General features: G+C 34.3%; 2 protein-coding genes across 2 annotated transcripts; both read right to left on the bottom strand.

Moving 5' to 3' along the window:
• Window positions 1-2,132: 2,132 nt before the first annotated feature.
• Window positions 2,133-10,920, bottom strand: LOC132557883 (glutamine amidotransferase-like class 1 domain-containing protein 1). The gene is made up of 8 exons (XM_060222410.1): window positions 10,855-10,920; window positions 10,152-10,228; window positions 9,231-9,336; window positions 8,308-8,415; window positions 6,951-7,048; window positions 5,719-5,812; window positions 5,166-5,277; window positions 2,133-3,759 (listed from the first exon to the last, which is right to left on the bottom strand). Exons 1-8 carry the CDS (start codon window positions 10,904-10,906, stop codon window positions 3,732-3,734), a joined length of 675 nt encoding a protein of 224 aa, XP_060078393.1. The 5' UTR covers window positions 10,907-10,920; the 3' UTR covers window positions 2,133-3,731.
• A 5,632-nt stretch (window positions 10,921-16,552) lies between these two features.
• Window positions 16,553-20,413, bottom strand: LOC132557881 (uncharacterized). Its single transcript, XM_060222408.1, has 2 exons — window positions 20,329-20,413; window positions 16,553-17,798 (listed from the first exon to the last, which is right to left on the bottom strand). The coding sequence occupies exon 2, from the start codon at window positions 17,792-17,794 to the stop codon at window positions 16,553-16,555; it is 1,242 nt and encodes a 413-aa protein (XP_060078391.1). The 5' UTR covers window positions 17,795-17,798; window positions 20,329-20,413.
• Between the last annotated feature and the right edge of the window lie 200 nt (window positions 20,414-20,613).

Below are 20,613 nucleotides of genomic sequence, written 5' to 3'. Positions count from 1 at the left end.
CTAAGAACTTCTTTAACAGTTCTGTGACTTTGTTAACAGTCAGACTAAATTGTTCATTTCAAGGAGATATTCAGACTGAAACCACTTAAAAGATGTGTATCAGATTGACATGTTAAATTTAACGTTTTCATCGGTCAATACGATCTCGAGACGCAAAATTCTTGCACGTGCCCGACGCACAGCTCAGGTGCACACTATATTACTGAAACAATAAAGCGCCCCAGGAAAGCCTGGTTCTTAAATTTACCTAAAAAAAACACATTGGATGAAAATATGAAAATTTCAAGAGTTTGATTGATATATTTTTGTTTTGTATCTATTGGGATTAAGGTTGGGCTGTGGGTGGGGGAGGGGGTCGACTGTCTGCATCGGCATTGTTTAATCAGTTGATAATCTATAAATATCATTGATTGTTCACATTAGGTTAATGGGCGGGATCATTTCTGCTTTCTATTATAACAAGACTTATAGTCCTAAGGGGTAAGGATAGCCCCCAACTCACAGGGTTTATAACTCAATTCCATAAAAGAGTAAATAGAAAGTTGAAAAACAGATTTCATATTTTTTTGAGAAAAGCATTTTTTCTTACTTTTTCTAACTATTTTAATAAAGTTGATTTTTCATCTCGAAGCCTACATCTCAGTTGTCAAATAATATCAGAAATGAGTCATCAAAAGTGAAAATCTAAAAATCATCACTTTTTCAATATAAGACGTGCAAGTTTAGAGGTTCGTAGCCAAGAAATTGCGAGAAGGCGTGGTCTATTATTTATAGTCGATTTTTCTTCACATGACAGACGACAACGAAACACTGACATCTGGGGATGAATTGGTAAGTTATTTCAACATATCTAGGAGGATGTTTGACATGTAAAAATGTGTAATAAGAGAAAATACTTAGATATGCCAATGAAATATAGACTCATAATGTTTCATGGTTTACATTCGATTTTTTCTATTCTTTCTGGAAGCGTGACATGTTACAGCTACCAAAATTATCCGAGTGCAATGTCACGAAGGTCAATAGTTCACGTGATACGGATCGACGAAATTGCCTAAAATACATAACGGTCTGAAACCGATGTCCTGATGATGTCAAATACATTACAAAACAGGTCACGATGCATTCATGGTATATCCAAATAGGACAAGGGCAATTTCCTGTCGTATGTGGCAATTGTTTTATTTTCATTCTTTCTTTTTTGTTGGAAGGGGTGTATGTTTTGTTTTATTTTATTTCACGGTTTATTTTCGATTTTTTTGGTCATTGATCACTCATGAAATTGCCTTAAACTTTCATATTAATTTGCTGGGTTCCTGTGCACATTGAAATACGAAACAATGGAAGAGAAGATCGTGTCACAAAGGCAACTTTGTCGTTACCACCTGTTGTTTTTAAACTTCATTTTAAGGATTCTAAACCATTTATCAATCAATTTCTAAGCTCTCAGTGGTAAGAGAAAAGGAATCAATATACTGATAAAAAAATCAAGTTCCGTAAATCCTATCGTCGGTGAATGGTCTCCATTGCTAAAGACACAACCACCGAGACGATGTTGTCCTTGCCAGTCTTCAGATGGGCCATACATACTTTACACATTCATATATATTTTAAGGCGAATATAATCCTCGCTGTATAGGATGTAATGAGTCTGGAAAAAGCGTAGTTAAGGGACTTATTTCCGATCCACATTGTGGGGACATTTATGACTGTGAGGACATTGACACGAGACAATTGTCCCCACGATTACGGTCACTTCAATTGCATCGAAATTGCACGAAATGGCCAGAAAATAACCTTATCAAAATTGTCCCCATAATGTTTTTTTTTTTTTTTTTCTATTTCAATAGATGCAAATATGACTTCTATTTATCCAAGGAAAGATCTCTGTATTAGATGGACAGAAATAAGACGTTTACCAAAACCTGACTCAGTTGGGTCATACCACAATCGACATAATTGGGTTACTATGTTAAAGGATTAGTAAAAGCAAGCACAGGAATCAGACACCTTTTTATGAATATGTGATTCCTGTTTAGACAGTGTATATGTTTGCTACTAACAAATTCTGAACTCACTGTTTACAGACAACTTATATTCCATAATCAGTTCATAAACAAATCAATTCTCCATTATATATCAAGATATATTTATTTCATTATCATATAATAGATTGACATGTCAGAACAAAATTAACATACACTGAAAACAAATTGAAATATTGCACCACAGTCTGTAAGCAACTTAACCATAAAATATATTATCCCTAAATGAGTGACAACTTTGGATTATTCTGCATCCATGCCTATTCAGAATTCATCCAACATTTCAAAGTATATTTTAACCAACCCATCCCATCTGCATAGTATAAATAACAAGAGGCCCACAGGCTTTAATGATCATCTGACTGTAAAGACCTATATATAAAAGAGACCAAATTTGCCAAAAATAAATTGCTCAACTACTATAACAGAAGACATTGTTGATTCATAAAAAAAAAAAATCATTTTTCTGCAAACTTGAATTCAAAACCTTTATACAGACTATCTATCGATATTAGCTATCTGCAGGTAGACATTTGACTAGAATGAGCTATCCTTTGATGTCAACTAATGTATTACTAGAATGATGGATTGGTATTACATAATCCATTCAGATGTTAAAACATGGTAGAATACATAACACTATGAATGCCATTGATGAGTAACTCAGGTATGAATAATTAGGAAGTGTGAATAAATAGTGACCAATAATGATTTTCTTTTAACGGTACTTATTTCACTGTTTTATCAAAATGAATGGAAAATTGCAAAAGTCTAGAATCCTTATGAATTACAACATGTAATATTTGTTCTATACATCTGTATAAGCAGATTTTCACACCTCTGATTTTCTTGTCATTTGCGTAATATGATGTACAACGGGCATTCCAGGCAGATATTTGTCACCTGTGGAATCAACAATGTATGAAAATAATAACTGCCGAGATATGTTCACATTAGTTATGTTGAGGAATGAAAGATGAGAAAGTTTGATTATCTTAGAGATGAACAATGTGAATACCAAAGCAATAGGATAAAGTAATCTGTTATAGTATCAGACACACACAGTATATTCAACGATGATTATTTCAAATGTATTCGAACCATGAAGGACCCATAATTCAATACCAGTAGATAATCAATCTAGTCATTTCACTCCCAGTAGATGATCCAGCCACATTCATTTCCTAGAAGATATTTAATTCAGACATTTCCATCCTAAGAAGAAAATCTAACTTCCTTGGAGTTATGCATCACTGCAAGCTAGCTTTATTATAAATACATTAAAATTTATATAAAATTAATGTTATTTCAAAACAATCTTATAAAAATTAAATTACAAGAAAATGAAAAAAAAATATAAATAACGCATTATTTATAAGACCAGGTTTTTAAGTTGGCTGGATTGTTTAGCAAGTTTTGTACTGTTCTCGTGGTTATAAGAGATGATTTCTTTCAACCATTGGTTAGCTACAGAAATGGAAAAATCTGTCTCCTCGAACACAGTGTGGGTAGTGGGACAATCTGTCCCCTAAACCTTTGGCTGGACACAGTGAGACAAGATGTCCCCTTAAACACTGGCTGGATAGTGAGACAAACTATCTCCAAAACACAGTCTGTATTTCTCCTTAACCCACAGCTGGAGTACATTCTTTTGTAAGAAACACTGACTTGATTGGTTCAGCAGTATCACCGAGGGCTCATCACTTTGGCATGCCTGTGGGAAAATTTAAAAATAAGCACTTAGATATCATACTCCAATGGTTAACTATTTCAAGAATTAAAGGCTTACTTTAATGCGCCTTCTATAGCATACATAAATTTTTAGGGCGTTTTATTTCGCTTCTTTCGTGGGTTCTCTTAATCAATTTATTTATATGTCCACCAAGTGTTCAAATTTGTATCAGCAGGCTTTTTCAGCTACAAGGTATATCTATCCACGAAAACAAGTATCCAAGAAATAATTTTTTTTTGAAAATCACAAAAATTGTAACCCCTGAATATATCCAGTTTCAAAGTAGGGTGTGAAATTCATTACTAGAGTGGGAAAATAACTGTTAAATCATGTTTCTGCAGTAAAGATTGTAATAATGACACATTCTTTTGATATGTTACGGTGTTAACATTGCAAAGTTATTATAAAAACTGGACTATACAGCTGTATAGAACCAAACAATAATTCTAGGGGTCAGAAGTGCAGAAACATGGAAGTTAATGAGATCTTCGTTGACATAAACTTATCCAAAACATTAAAAAAACGTATTTGATTACAGTATAATCATCGATTATTCAACATTTTTAGATGGCGATTATTAAAACAAAACCACTATAACAAGTGGCATGCCAAACTGCCACTTTATAGATTACAAATTCTAAGCATAAATAATCCAAGTAAGTTTCAATCACAACACATACCAAGTGTCAGTCACTGGTGTCACTCACTGGTGTCACTCACTGGTGTCACTTGGTGTGTGTTGTGATTGAAAATTATATGGATAATTTTGATATTTTATTCCATCAACCTGCATACTGTTTGGTATCCACATCCAAGGCACAGCGCCCAACTTATCAATCAATTCACTCTGAACTGATGTTGGTTAAATCTTTTTTTTTGTTATTTTTGTATTACATACCCATGGCCACCATCAGCATGATGTATTACAAAATCAAAGCATATCATCTGTGACAGCTTACCATACGATTTAATGCAAAAGGCTTATAGGGACTATATTGCTTACCTGGCTTTGTTTGGCTGAAAATACTTCATCCAAACTAATATGAAAGGTTTTCTAAATTTCCAAACACAAAACATACACTATATCTATTTCTACAATGGGCCCACCTCACTTTCCTTGAAGGGTAAGCAAAACAAGGATGCTTGTGACAAACTTTGTTCAAAATCTGCTCAGTTGTTTATGGCTAGTAGTAATTTGTACAAAAAAATTGATACACAGATGGACAGACAACATGGCATGATATAAGTTAATCAGCTCTTGGGACCAGGTGAGCTAGAAATCTGAGTTTATCACCTGTTGCTGCCAACCATACAATTTTACATAAATCTGAAATTTGCACATGTGGCAATCGTGTACACATGAATTTACAAAATCTGTGTCAACCTACTTTGGAGCACACATAAGTGTAAGATTCTGTACTGCGGTCAGTGTAGACTGGACATTCTGACCAGTTATCAGGTGGCGGTCAATGATGATATGAACAGCATCAGGTTCACTAGCTGAATGAGATATAAATAAATACGTCACTGTACATCAAGTTTTAACTAGTGAAAAAAGATGTTAGTGCATTTTTGTTAGTGAAATACTGGAAAAATTTTCATTACACTACACCTTATACCCTTACTGCCAATATGATGAAGTACTTTTATAATAAACTTGTGATAACACAAAAATATGATTTTACAAGAAGTTAAAGTCAATTTGGATACAACAGGTAAAGCATTAGTAAAACTATTCTCTATCAAATGGTTGGAGTGGAATATAAGATCAGTGAATAATTATGATATGATGTTTTTTAAGAAGTCTACACAGTGTAGCATTAAGATAAAAAGGGAGGTAAATCATTTGAATCTCAAGGTATAATTCCTCAAATGATTCCTCTGCGAATTGGCTTTCATAACTTAGTCCCATAATACCTGTCGATAATGATGCATACATACCATTGTAATTTCCACCATTGTCTTTGATGGAATCTTCTATGATGATCGACAAAGACGAGAATTCAGGAGATCGGGCAAGCTCAAACACTGATGGCTACAAATTATTGAGAAAAACCTCTGAATTTGTAAAATTAATTCACTCAATGAAAAATATTCTTAAGTGAAAGTGGCAATAAAGGAACATACATGTAATAAATATATTGGAGTATTAACCTAATTATGTGGCAATAATCCAACACCTGGTAGTCTTGATAAACCAAACAATTTCATTATTCTGTGAAAAGCCAACGCATAAAATAGGAGATCACATATTGGACCAGAGGGCTTATTACAGGAGAAAAACAGTTATAAAAGCCTTTCAATTCTGTACCTGTATTTGGATACTAAATTGTATATCAAACTGATTGATCATAGTGCTAGTGCAGAAAACTTTAAAATCCTTCATATATGAAAGTGAAATAAAATTTAAGTAAAATAATTTATTCATAGTCTAAATAACCTTTACTATACTATAGTTTTGTAAATATTTTCCAACATAACAACACTTGAAAACAACAATATCAACAGAACCATAATCCAAATTCAAATTGAATATCACAAGGGCAAAATATGAACAAAAAAAAAGATTTACACAGAAACTCCTGAAAAAGTATAAGGAAAATATGACCATATGTTCTTAAAGAGGAAGCATCTTCTGCTTCACCAATGACAATCACTTTGTAAATATACGTAAAACCAAGTTAGTAAGGTTGCCTTCCCAAATAAGGTAAACAGGAACAGAACCAACCAGTTGAGCACCAAACACATCCCACATCAAGACATATGACAACCTTAAAACTTCCTCATTATTTTCATCAACTTGCATCTCTTGAAATCTAGAGTTTTTCTGTCAGTTTCCGACATCTTTCACAAAGGCTGTCACATGAGTGACCATATACACTAACTTCTTGACTTCTATCTTGACTTTACTTAGAGACGTATAAGGGACCAAGGGAAAGTTGTTGGGAGCAGGGGTGGGGTTCAGTGGTAGGAATAATTTGTTGGGAGGGATATCAATGAATTGGGTTGAGAGACTGAAAAAAGAAAAATAGGAATGAGTGTAAAGAAGAACATTTCGTGGCTTTGGAGAGGGTTTGTGTTTGTGAGAGTTAAGTGTAGTGTAAGGTATTGAATCTCTGAGGTTGTTATGGAAGGGTATAACAAGCTGATAGAAAAGAAACTAGTTCACTTACTCCAGTTAGACTATAACTGTCAAAACACCACATACGTCCACCATCTTTCTTTGCAGCAAAGAGCCCTGCTACTCCATGTCCAACAGCACATATGCCTTCTGTTAATCAGATGAAGAATTTCATACACTACACTGTAATACAATATATTGTGCAATCATTTGCATCACTTACGTCAACTATATATCTATTTGCTAATTAATGTTACAATTAGAATAATCACTCATCAGACAAGAGTTCCTCGGAACTGTATGTGTCGCCTGCATAAAGTGTCACGGTCACGCAGAAATTGAACTGGATGTGCAACGATCAACCATAAAGTTGTAATACCAAATTTCATTTCTATAACTTGAAACATAAAGGGAAAACTGCGCAAAGCAATATTCCTGAGAAATTTTCCAAATTCAAAGGGACATATCACTGCCAAGAAGGGTTACAGACTGCCAAGAATCAAAATTATCTGTACCCTTCCAACAAGAAGTCATATAGCAAATGTCATTTCTATAACTCAAAGCATAACCAAAGAAAGTCAAGAAAACGATATTCCCAGAGAATTTTCTAAGTTCAAAGGGGCATAACTAAGTCAAGAAGGGTCACAGACAGCCAGGAATCAAACTTAATCTGTACCCTTGCAACAAGAAGTCATATAGCAAATGTCATTTCCAAAGAAAGTCAAGAAAACGATATTCCCAGAGAATTTTCTAAGTTCAAAGGGGCATAACTCTGCCAAAAAGGGTCACAGACAGCCAGGAATCAAGCTTAATCTGTACCCTTGCAACAAGAACCAATATAACAAATTTCATTTCGATAACTCAAAGCATAAACCAAAAAAGTCCGGAGAACAATATTCCCAGGAAATTTTCTAAGTTGGAAGGGGCATAACTCTGCCAAAAAAGGTCACAGACAGTCGCGAATCAGACTTAATCTGTGCCCTTGCAACAAAAAGCCATATATCAAATTTCATTTCGATAACTCAAAGCATCAGCCAAAAAAGTCCGGAAAACAATATTCCCAGGAAATTTTCTAAGTTGGAAGGGGCATAACTCTGCCAAAAAAGGTCACAGATAGTCGGGAATCAAACTTAATCTGTACCCTGGCAACAAAAAGCCATACGCCAAATATCATTTTGATAACTCAAAGCATTACCGAAAAAAGTCCAGAAAACTTTCATATGGACGACGACGCTGTCGCCAACAACGCGTGATGACGGACAAAGTGATCACTAAGTGTCCGCCAGCTCTGCAGGCAACACAAAAATAGAGCATTATATATATTTTGATTTTATATCAAATCAGTCATTTTTCATAATGTCATAACTTAATACCTGCCGGTAATTACGAAGAAATTAAAAGAATTTTACTTTTCTCGCTGATGAAGTGTGAGAGGATCTGTCCAAGGTGTTGATCTGATGCCAGATCCTGTAAAGCTCCTGGGGCTGAGGGCAAAAGCAGGGCACTGTAACGGGCAGCTTAAACACGAGATATTGAAAACATATAGAACAAACATTTATATCTATATACAGAATAAACATCAAATTTGACAACATACAGAATACAGTCATTAACATTGATGTCATACAGAATAAACATCAATTTTGACAACATACAGAATACAGTTATTATCATTGATATCATACAGAATAAACATTAATATTCATAACAAAGCAGGTTTCTATCAGCAATCATCAGCCACAACTTCCAGTTAGGATTTATAGATAAATGTTTAAATATGAATTACAGTACCAAATTCAAAATCTAACACACAGTCTGCCTTTCAAAGATGTAAACTGTATACACATACAAAGAACAATAACAGTAATTTTAGTCAAGTCTATAAGATACATTTTGCATACATGATATCAATTGTGTTTAGGCAAAATAACACACCATGTACTAAGGGATGTAACTCTGTGAATACAATGGGGCATCAAAAAGACTTTGTCATGCTACACCTCGCCATTTAATTATGTCATCGCCAGCACACTGACATTCATCTGCTGGAAAATGCCTAGAGATAGGACGAGTCATGGAGACGGAAAACCTGTAACCAATCAACCACTTCAACTATGTACTAGATATCTGTACAAGAGATAGTAACTACATGCCTGATACATTACACAAGAAAAGAATAACTATTCCACATATTCCATGGTGAATTAAGAGCTGTAACTACGTGTAAAAGTTGTCTTGAAGTTTACTGATTGTATGAGCTAGCTAGGCCAATGTTCAATGTCAGAAAAAAACAACTAAGTCAACAACTGTCATATAATGTAAAAATTATTACCATCAACTGTATCCAAGGCAATAGGCGATGAGGTGGCCTTGCTGCGGAATTCATTGAACCAACGACGGTTACTCTCATCCTGCTGTGTGTATTCCACATTACGACCCTGGAGACAATAGAGAAGTGAAACATATTCAGAATATCAATTGCTATATATATCCTTTTCCATACTTCAACAGACAGTATAGACATTTTTACACACATCTGTCTAGTGTTGAGCCTCTGCCAATAATAATATTAGATCGTTCTTTACTTTACTAAAGAATCTTTTTGATCTGTGTTTACTTTATATTGGTTTCATATTCAAGAAGGCCTTTTCTCCATTTTGGGATCAGGAAAACTTCTTTCATCACTTACTAAAGAGAGGAGTGGAAAATCAGTTGATATTCAATGACCAATTAGCCAAGAGATCAAATGCGCAGATGGAAAATGATTGGACACATATTGAGACAGGACAGAAACAACGACTGCAACGTTGCCTTAACCTGGGCCCCAGCGGGAAGCGGAAAAGAGGAGTACCGAAGATGACGTGGAGAAGAACAGTGGAAAGAGAGAGAGAAGAAGCAGGCTGGAAATCCTGGAACGAGGTGCAGACAGTGGCAACAGACCGGCAGAGATGGAAGCGTTCTGTGAAGGCCTTAAATGTAACGAGGCACGAAGTGGATAGGTAATAGGTAATTCAATGAAATAAACTGGATGATTTTTATTTATTATTTACCGTATTTATATTATGTCAGCAACATAATATACACACACTATCATAATTGATGGTTATGATGTCATAATAGACAATCTGATTACATCCCATTTTCAACCAAATTTTTAGTATTTTATGGCTAGAAATGGCTTGTAGCTGAAAATCCTATTCCCTATGGACATTGATGTAGTAATTTAATGAGAGAAGAAAATGTATAAACCCACCCCTGGTGATGCTAGCTGTATGTTGAAGTTGGAGCTGGCAAGGTTGTATGCCTGGATAAACGACTGTGCAGAGACACCTGTTGGGATAAACAAAGTCAGTCAACAAAACATATGGAACACAAACACCTGACAACAAAGAGTTTTAGCTGGATCAAGATTTTATAAAATTCCCTATCAAAACTACAGATCAACAGTCTATAAGTCATCAGATCAATGAGAATCAGATTTGATATTCACACTCGCAAGTAACTATCTTTTATAAACCGCAAGTGATTGGTTGATCTATCTATCAAAGTATTGATACCACAGCAGTTAAGCTTCCTGGTTATAGTAATGTCAATACTATTACAGTCTTCAGGTCTTCTGTAATATATAAACACATGTTAATAACAAAATATCTTTTAATAAGCAATCGTCCGACGAGGTCGATTTGCGTTATTTAATGTAAGATATTATCATTGACAATACTATAAAGTCTGTAAATGATGTTTTACTGAAATATGACAACAGAGTTCATAATAAAATTCTACTTCAGTTAACGCTGTCTGTACAACCGAAACAAACCGACCGACACGCCCCTTCCAATTATATTGTCATGTGCGCTCTCGCTCGTTTATGTCGACAGCGCTGCCATTTGGTGAAGAGCTACACACTTATTTTAATTTTACAGCGTAAATGAAAAGCATAAATCATATAAAGCAACCTTCATTTCCTGCACTGAGCACTAGGAGACAGTTTGGTCTTGGCGCAGCCATTTCTTTTGCTTCAGTAAGGGTTAGAGTTACCCCCCTTGTATTCATTGCCTATCTTTTGCAAATTAACACTATCAATTCATAATAAGAAAAGTATCAAAATAGACTATTCGCTTTGGTAAACAGATTTGAGAAACAGAGAAGAAATTTATCATTTTAACTTGAATATAAACGTAAATAAATGTTTCGAAGGTAACCATTATAATGTCCATTTACTGCATGGGAAAAATCGATCCATCATACTTAATGGTAAGCTAACGGTAATAAGACGACGGATTTGATTAGACATATATTTTCCATTTAGCCAATCAAATTGATTGTTACGTTGCCACTAAGGAATACACGTCAACATGGTGGGTATATGACTGTTGCTGCTAATGATAACGATTTGTAGTAAAAGTAACCGAAATCCCAACACGTTTTTATACTAACACGATTAGAATTTTAAACAACTATGCATCGTTTTACCGATTTAGAATAGATAAATTCTGCTTTCTGTTTACACAAATCGGGCCGAACCTTGATATTTCGTTCTCATGTCAGGGGCTTCAGTTTACTACATAGATATAGAAAACTGCCGATAAATTGCACCTCTTTATAACGATAAATCGAACAAAGTCGAGTGAACTAGCTTTGCTGTGATTATAAACCATTTTTGCTCCAAAAGTAGATAATTAATCTGACTAGTAGAAAGCTTGATAATTTTCAAATTGAGTGTGCTAATTTTGTAATAAATAATGTTATTTTCTTTATATTTGTAAAACAAAACTCCTACTTAGTGTATACAAATTAAATGCCACACTATAATGTATGTCTCTTTCTGCCGAAGTACGATAAGCAGTATCTCTAAATAGATCCAGATGACACTGGAAAGCTGAGTCATTTTCCGATTGTGTCTTGAAGTTTTGATTCATTAGGAACATATTTTTGTTAAAAAATGATATTCACTTCTCAGTGACCGGAAAATGGATCTGGTCAGGTTGGCCAATGAAGTCTGTGCACAGAAACTAGTGTTGTCTGTCAATACACTTGCACACTTTTAGTGTCAGTGACGTCACAGGTGGGCTAACAAATACAAAAGCTAATGCCGAAGAATGAAGTCCCTACTGGGTTTAATTTCTTGTTCTTTCTATATCATGCGTCTCTGACTGGTTTGACTGAGGACCTGTGTATAAAGATTCTTACAAAATAGCTATATATTTATTATTGTTACAGCATTTAAATAACTTCCTCTGACTCACAGAAAGGCACAGAAGCATGATATATTAAGTGACAGGTGTAAAGCTAATTTTCACAATAATACTACTAATAATAAGACAAGTTATGTGTTTTTTCCTTTACCTCAAATATTTCTCCAAATTATAATGCCACAATTCAGACCTTTTCATACTTCATCCTTAAAGTGCTATGAGATATTGCAGGCGTTAAAAAAAAACAATTAAAAACAAAATAAAACAGATTGTGTGTATGTAAAAAGTTCCGAAATATTAAAGAAACGATCTGTTAAAAATTCATTCTTTTTGAAATTTACTTAGTTTTCTTCTGTTTTTAAAACATGAAATGGAATGAACTTTAAGAGTACAATGGCATAAAAATAGAGCGAGGATAGAATTTAAGCTACATATGTATACTGTTTTCCTAGACATATTATTGAACCTGTCAAGGACCATTTAGGAAAAGATTAAAAAAAAAAAAAACTTGTACAAACGGTTTGATATGTTTTTGATTTACATGTACAAATCATATCTGACATTGTTAACAGTTGGCGGATGGTCGGAACTATTTGGGCTAACCCATAGCACACTGTATAATATATTATTGCACAAGGCTACTTTGTACCTGTCTTAATTGAATAAAATAATATTTGTTTTATTTCTTTAAAAAAATATCAACAATATGTTTCTCTTGATTTTCAGTCAGCCCTATTTAATTTCCAAAGCCTTCTGACAGTGGTGTTACTGCTGATCTGTACCTGTGCTTATATCCGCTCCATATTTCCTAGTGTCATAGATAAGAACAAAACAGGGTGAGTATATTTATAAAAGAAGCATTTTTGTGCTCTGGGTTAATTATACTAAATAGTAGTCAGAAAAAGTTATCATGAGACAATTTTTGATTCGCTACTAATTTGAATTAGCCTGTCATATTACAAATAAAAGACAACACCAAGAAAGAATGTGATATTTAGAAAAACACACAATTTTTGCACAAATTTATGAAAAAATACAAACAAGTTGAAGCCCAATATTTTTTTGAAGCTTCAATTAGAGTAGGGAAATTCATACTGATTTTATCAACAAGAATATGTTTTAAAAAGTTCTGTCATTTCTTGCACAAAAATATTTGATAGAATATGTTTATCTTATCATTGTAGATACTTCCGTAATATATGTGCATTTCTCCTAAAGTTTTCAAAATGTATTTTTTTTCTTAATCTAGATAATATTTGACAAAATGTCTTAATTCCTAATTGAGAAAAAAATCCCAGGCTGCACAGTGTTTTCCTCTTCAGTGATTTCCCAATTTTTATTTTTATTTCCAGACTCTTGGGGACATTTTGGAAATGTGCAAGAATAGGTTTGTAGTGTTTTTGAAGGTTGTATGATATTGAACGTTATTAATGAATGATTTCATTAATTGTGGGTTTACCAATAAATTTCACTATTAGAAAATTAAAATAAATGCAAATTTAACTGAGAATTATATTGGCAATTGTATATACTGCAATGATTTCGTCAAATTTTTGTTTCAATCTAATTATTTCTGCATACTATATGAGAAATTTGATATGTTTGTTTACTTGTTTACAGGAGAGCGACTGAGTCCATATGTAGCATTTTGTTGTATTGGAATGGCAGTTAGTGTGCTGTTTTTAACCTAGCTGTAAAAAATATCACATAGGACAACAAACCTTACTTTAGGAATCTACAACCATGGGAGAGAAGAGAAACTTTTATTCACTATGTCATACTGGAGTCGGGATGAGTCTATTCTTGAATCAATTGTAATCGTGGAATGATAGAAGAATAGAACATGGTACAGATGTTGGATTGGCTGATATACTGTACAGTGAACAACTAGTCTATCAAGTTATGTTTACCCTTTCATAGGAAAACAAGGACCTCAACAAGAGATCACACTGTGTTATGTTTAATATTATAAAATGAAAACTCTAATTTTAGTACTGCTCCAACAAATTGTATTTGTTTAATTTATTATAGTCCATTTTGTTGGAGTTTGTTAAAATTTGGAAATGCAACAGAATGAAGTATATATGCATTTTTTTTCAAAAGGTTATTATTCAATGAATTACTCCAGAAGAAAGCCTAGAAATGTTAACTTTATCTATAAACTCAGTATAAAATAAAGGTACTAATAGATGAGGCCAGTACCTGTACTTAGATCATGTTTTTGTGAGATTAAATTTGAATTCAGTACCAGCAAGTGTTTGTCGCTTTACAGAAAGATGCCTTAAATCCTGTTGTATGAAATGTCAGATATTCAGTGATAGTATGCAAATGAAAGAAAAGATATGTGTATTGGAATTGTATGTTGATTGATGTGTATAAGAGGACAGTGCTTTGTTTATTAACATGCATGTACTAGTAGGTTGATAGTGTATTTGTATTCATATTTAAATAAAATTCATTCTCAACATCACACTTTGCCTTATGATACATATATGTGTAACATATGTATGCTGTATATATTCAACAATAACTTTTGTCGGGTAATAAGCCCACACGTCTGTTTCATGTTCCGTATAAAGTATTAGTTATAACATTGTACTCTTATAAGCCTACCCTGCCTTAAGTTGAGTAATGTTTTATATGTTGTCCACTTAAAACTATTACTCAATAGTTGAAGAACTATTATATTTATATTATAATTCCGTATAAGGGATTCACCATAGTAGTTTCCAAATGACAACAACGTATGTTCACACCCAGGCTGTATATGCTGTGGATATTTGATACTGCAGCTGGTTGACAATATATAAAGTGACTGCCTGTACAAAACTTTTACCTCAGTGGAGTTATTCAGCCAAACTTTGAATCGAGAAGCAACATATATATCTACCTGAAACAATCTTTGGGATATAAAGTGTATAATGATACATACAATATATACCGAGTGTATCTGCCTGACATAGGGGTCAGTGAAACTGGTTTCATTTAAACCTACTATATACGTAAGGATAAAGTTGTCATCGGGTCACAATAATTCGAAAGACTATTAATTACTTATAAAAAATATAATGATAATTGGGATTCATCACTGTTCATCACTCCCACGCCGATATTTATTAGGCAAAATTGACGTGAGTTAATGGCTATGAAGGGGAATTCCTCCTGTTTTGGTCCTAGACGAGACAAGGAAGTTAGCTTACACTGGTCATGGGCAGGTATATACGGAGTGGTTGTGCCAGTTTGCTAGGTTGTGTGCCAGTTTGCCAACACCAGTTAGATTGAAAGAAAATGGAGAACAAAGGAAAAACAATTATAGTCTGCTCTATAAAAGTGCCACCTGTTACCTGTAAAAATTTACCTGTACAGATAAATTTACCTGTATATAACATATCAATATTTTCAAATTACTATGTTGTTAAAAGATGATATACATATGTATATAGAACTTAAGTTTCTTGAAATAAAAAAATTGATACAGTTTAAAAATATTTTTAATTTCATCAAAATCTTCTACATTCATAATATATACTTACATTTTAAATAAACATATATACAAGTGAATAAAGTAGCACTACCAATATTAATTAACATCAAAAATGACTAATATTGCGAATGATAAATACAAATAGCACTAATATCATTAATGTAATTGTATAATAAACATGTAACACAAAATAGCGTTCAAAGTTATTAAATTATCATACTTTGAAGTATCACACTTTTAGTAGTGATAACACTTATTCGTCGCCGAGATCACAGGCACTCGAGGCCAGGATATTATTTTTTAAACATTGATTTTTGTTTTAGCACTCGTGACTGACGTTATTTAAACGAAATATCAGCAGAATTCAAGTTTATGTGCCGGTTGACAAATCCGAGGTCCACGGTCATCCTCCAGTTCCTCCAGGGCGTTGAACCAAACATCCTCCTTCCCCTTTCATATGGCGACTTGTCAACGATGTGAATTACCGGGCCAACAAATACATATTCGAAAAAGCCCAGCAGGTAAAATAAAAATCGCCCCATAGTTGGTGAAACGAAGATCTCAATCTTTGAGGGAGGATTATTATGTTTAAATACTCAGCAATACTTGTGTTTGCTAAATTAATCATCTTTAAACATCGATCCTCTATTTCACCTCCAAGAGGTTGAAGAGTCTATTAATATCGTATCACTAATAGTGTGGTACACCGTCAGTCCAATGACTGTACAAAATAGTACTGGTAAATGATAAGTACATTATATATGTATGCCCAATAATAAATAACACTTTCTTACTTTTAATAAATGTACACGAGCAGTTTATTGCATAGGGAATGTAAAGGCCACCAACTTACTTCCGTATCGAATGTATTGCCTATACGACACGCCTATAAAACTAGGTTTAATCAGAGACGTATATATCACATGTGTTATATATGTCTCTGGTTTAATTCAAACAGGAACGACCCATATTGGTTTAGTCATTGGAGGCATTTCGAATATCCTCCAATAATAGAATGACATTACGTCGTTCCTCACAGTGATGAAGTTTGTTTGATAATTTCTGAGCATTTTCTGCTTCTTCAAGTGCCCTTGCTGTGTTCCCTTCCGACAGAAACCGTCTCGAGAGCGCAACATGGAACAACATCTTCCATCTCATATCAAGTTCCTCCCAATCGCAGGCGACTTTCTCAAGAGCTTCGCTCGCTGAAGTTATATCGCTGCTAGAGACAGGCCCAGGGATCGGTCTTCCCCCGATTGTCAGATTGAGACACAGCAGTGCTTTGACTACAAGACTTCTTCTTATAAATTGTAAACGAAATCGCTTCTCTGCTTCGTCTGCATTACCCGCTCTTTCGAACCTCTCCATGATCTGATCGATAGAGCCCAGCAATTTGTGTTTGAGATCTTGCTTTCCTGTAAGTTTATACGACATAAGGTCTACCAAGAATTCTGCAACGTACACATTTACCGAATGTATCGCACCTAACTCCAATTTCTCAGCCGTGAATTTGATGTCATTGTATTTTTGCAGAGAGTCTTCTATATTACCCCCTGAATTTACCGATAATTGCAACTGGACAGAAAGAACCATGATTGTTGATTTTACCGGCTGTGTAGTGTGAATAATCAGACTTCCCACGTCATGAATTTGTGCAAGCACGTCACACGGTTTCTCAGCTTCCAACGAAAATCGCAACCAGACGAGCTTGGCGTCAATGACAGCTTGTGCCATACGATATTTCTCTGGGGATGGTCGTCTAGTTTTATATTCTGTTTCCCATTTCCATACAATACTACTTACACGCCGTTCTAGTGTATCGCCTTTACCATTGTCCTTGTAGGATCTTAATTCTTCATAAACGCATTCCTCATTTTGGACAGGATGAATGCTTTGCCATGCAAATAGTTGATCTGTTGTTTTCACACATGTTTGTCTTGTGATCCGTTGATAGGCTTTACGAAGTTTCTTGGCTACAAACCTGTGATTTGTGCGTTTCAATGATTTGATAAGTATGCGAAAGGGACATATGTCTACTATCTCCAAAAAGAATGTTTCTGCTCGGTGTGTCCGGCATGGATCTTCATCGATGCGATTCATTAGTTGTCGAGACATCCCCCTCCGCCTGAAGATATCCGCCATGATATATCGGGGGTCCACTGTGTACACCAGAAACGAAAACAGTTCTTGAACAACATCTTTTTGTTGTTGGTCCATACCCCTGAATAGGAAAAAAACATAGAATGTAAATTTTGTAGTATACTTCGAAATTGTAAAATTTGTAGATAAGTATTAAAACTGTGTACACCCAAATTATAAGAAAACGCACAAGTACAATGAAAGTGTGTGTTATACATGTATATTCAAGTCAATTTCAAATTAAATATCAAAGTTATAACTTATAGCCACAGATTTGTTGTTATAACGATGGTATATATTGTGTAAAAGAAAAAAAACAAAGTCATGGAAAAAACAAGCCTGGGTTAAATGCTTTCTGCTATATTTGCCCTATTCAGGAGAATGAAATAATATTTCATATTTAAACAAAGAAAAACAACAAATCCTACATTCCATAGTATCAACTGAATGGATGCGTAGTTTGCTATAAAACTGGGAAGTCTTCGCAATGTTAAACTTTAAATGCATTTCTTTATAAAATTGTATACACATATTTTTCTTAAACAAAGTCATCCAATAATCGAACAGGGGGTGTAGGAAAAATAAGGATTTCTTTGTCCAGAATCAATGACTTAGCCGTGTAGTCCTACTCAGGCACAATTGTGGGAGATGAAGTTTTTATTATCAGATTTTTAACCCTGGACAAGTAAATCCATGTTTTTTTTTTACACCATTGTGAGATTTCCTTGTCTCATCCTAGGGTTTGGACAGGGTGATTTCCCTGTCAGAGCAATAATATGACGTCACAGTAACAATTCACTTACGTCACGTCAACAATTCAATCACGTCAACGATGTGAATGATTGAGACAATAAACAGTCAAGAATACCCATTAAAGCCAGTAGGGTGAGAGAGAAATAAATATTAACCTCCTTGTTGGTGAGGTAGGGTGACCTCAAGGCTCTTGAAAGATGTTTAAGTTGCAAACACGTAATCATCGTTTCCCTTTGGTTGAGATCCACCTATCTCACCACCATGGGGTTGAAAGATTCCATTAATTAATCCTGTCCATATATTATAAAATATATATTTCTCGTAAAAAAACATAATTTGCCAGATATTTATTGTACGTGAATGTGCTATAAATTTGATATCACATATCAAAAATCTTAGTATCAACTTATGCTGTAACAGCGAGCAATAAAAAAACTATTACACATTTAAAAAAAGACAATAGAACCAATATCATCAAACCAAATGTACTTCTAGGAAATATTGATAGTACAATTATCTTAAAGCACGATGTGAAACATTTTGTCAATTTTCGTTAGTTTTAAACAGATAATTTCCAACACCCAGTGTTACACAAGAGGGAGATAATTACACTTCTAAAGTGATTTAATATGTGATTTTCTTTAATACAATTTCTTGACCTAGTAGAGACAAGAAAATATTTTTTCATAAGGGTTGGTTTTCTGGCCCCTTTTCTGTTATAACGCAAATACCACCATTCCAAAACACCACAAATTAATTATGTTTCGGTTATATTGACTGGGCCAATGTTTGAGCATTTAGGTGCATCACTAAGCCTATACGCCATACAAGCTGTCAGACGATGTTCAACGATCTATGAATTATATCTAACCATTATGACTATGTAGATTTTAAGGTTTGTAAAGATTTCTGAAATCTGAGACAGGGGCAACGAATCAGACTTTATTGTCGCTGCAAGTACTCTTATCTCCATATGTGATTATTGGAAAGAAAAATATAAACACTCCCACACATATGGATATATATATATATGTATATGTAGATATATATATGTGTGTGTGTGTGTGTGTGTGTGTGTGTGTGCGTGTGGTGGTGGTGGTAGTGGTGTCTGTTTGTATATATATTTTCACCATAAAACCTATTGATCTTGTGCAAAAACCTCATATTTGTTCTCTCGAGCGAATTCCGTGTCAATGTTTATCATCCTAACGAGAAAAATAGCAGTAACATTTTTTTTGCAATAGCGGCCATTACCATAATTGTCTGTTTAATTAGGACATTTGTGAGCTTTGGATAAAGCACTGATGAAATTTCATTCTAGATACGACCAAATATAGTTTTCAAAACTACGATAGAATTATGAATTGAAGAAAAACCAAAGCAATATTGCGCTAGTGTGCAATATATGTTTTTTTGTCTGCAAGGATAAAGTCATTTATATCTACCGTAAATGTCATTGCAACCTAGCTCAGGTGAAGATCCAAGGTGTGTGCCTCGATAGCTCAATCGATTATCAGACATTGTAACCTAGCTTAGCTGAAAATCCAAGCTGAGTGAAGATTTCGACATCCTGGTGGTTCACTCCTATCCCGGAACTCTTTGTGTTTCTCACGAGATTTCAGAAAAAAGTATAGTGTTTATGAGCGGACTTCCTACATGATGTAGCTATCATTTATTACGACTAGGCTATGTCGTATAAAGAACATTGATGTTGTTTGAAATGACCATTGCTGTTGTTTATGGGACGATAAGTTTACCCAGCCAATTCTGGCGATTTCTGAATTTTGGGGTTTCCATATAATCGATTTTCTTATCACTAAGGGGCAAGTCTTAATATAAATCCCGCGATTATACTATACCTTAATTATTAGTCGCGATCGGTCTAGACCTCGGGTATTTACTAGGCAAATGGGACCATCCGCAGCCGAGTACTTGATAGGGGTACTTGTGCATCAGGATGTCAACATAGTAGGCTACGTCATATGCTATTTTTAGTTTCAGCCTTACGATTTTTTCGACAACGATTAATTATGATAGGCTTAAAATCGCTCGTTATGAGTAACTGTATTTCCCATAATATAACAATGTAGGCATTTTCCTAAACCTGAATGGTGCCTATCTTATTCATATAATCAATAATGAGA

The sequence above is a fragment of the Ylistrum balloti genome, unplaced genomic scaffold (assembly GCF_031769215.1).
Source record: "Ylistrum balloti isolate Yb309-2 unplaced genomic scaffold, AGI_CSIRO_Ybal_v1 Utg370736, whole genome shotgun sequence".
Taxonomy (NCBI): Eukaryota; Metazoa; Mollusca; class Bivalvia; order Pectinida; family Pectinidae; genus Ylistrum; species Ylistrum balloti.
Note: the sequence above shows the minus strand (reverse complement) of the source record. Positions and strands in the feature narration are given on the sequence as shown.

What these genes read in the sequence shown, in the direction of transcription:
- LOC132557881 (XM_060222408.1), bottom strand. Translation starts at nt 17,794, where the DNA reads ATGGACCAACAACAAAAAGATGTTGTTCAAGAACTGTTTTCGTTTCTG.
- LOC132557883 (XM_060222410.1), bottom strand. Translation starts at nt 10,906, where the DNA reads ATGGCTGCGCCAAGACCAAACTGTCTCCTAGTGCTCAGTGCAGGAAAT. An exon ending in ACACTTCATCAGCGAGAAAA is followed by an intron (nt 7,049 to 8,307) that starts GTAAAATTCTTT and finishes TCTGATTAACAG; the next exon opens with AAGGCATATGTGCTGTTGGA. An exon ending in CAATGGTGGAAATTACAATG is followed by an intron (nt 5,278 to 5,718) that starts GTATGTATGCAT and finishes TATCTCATTCAG; the next exon opens with CTAGTGAACCTGATGCTGTT.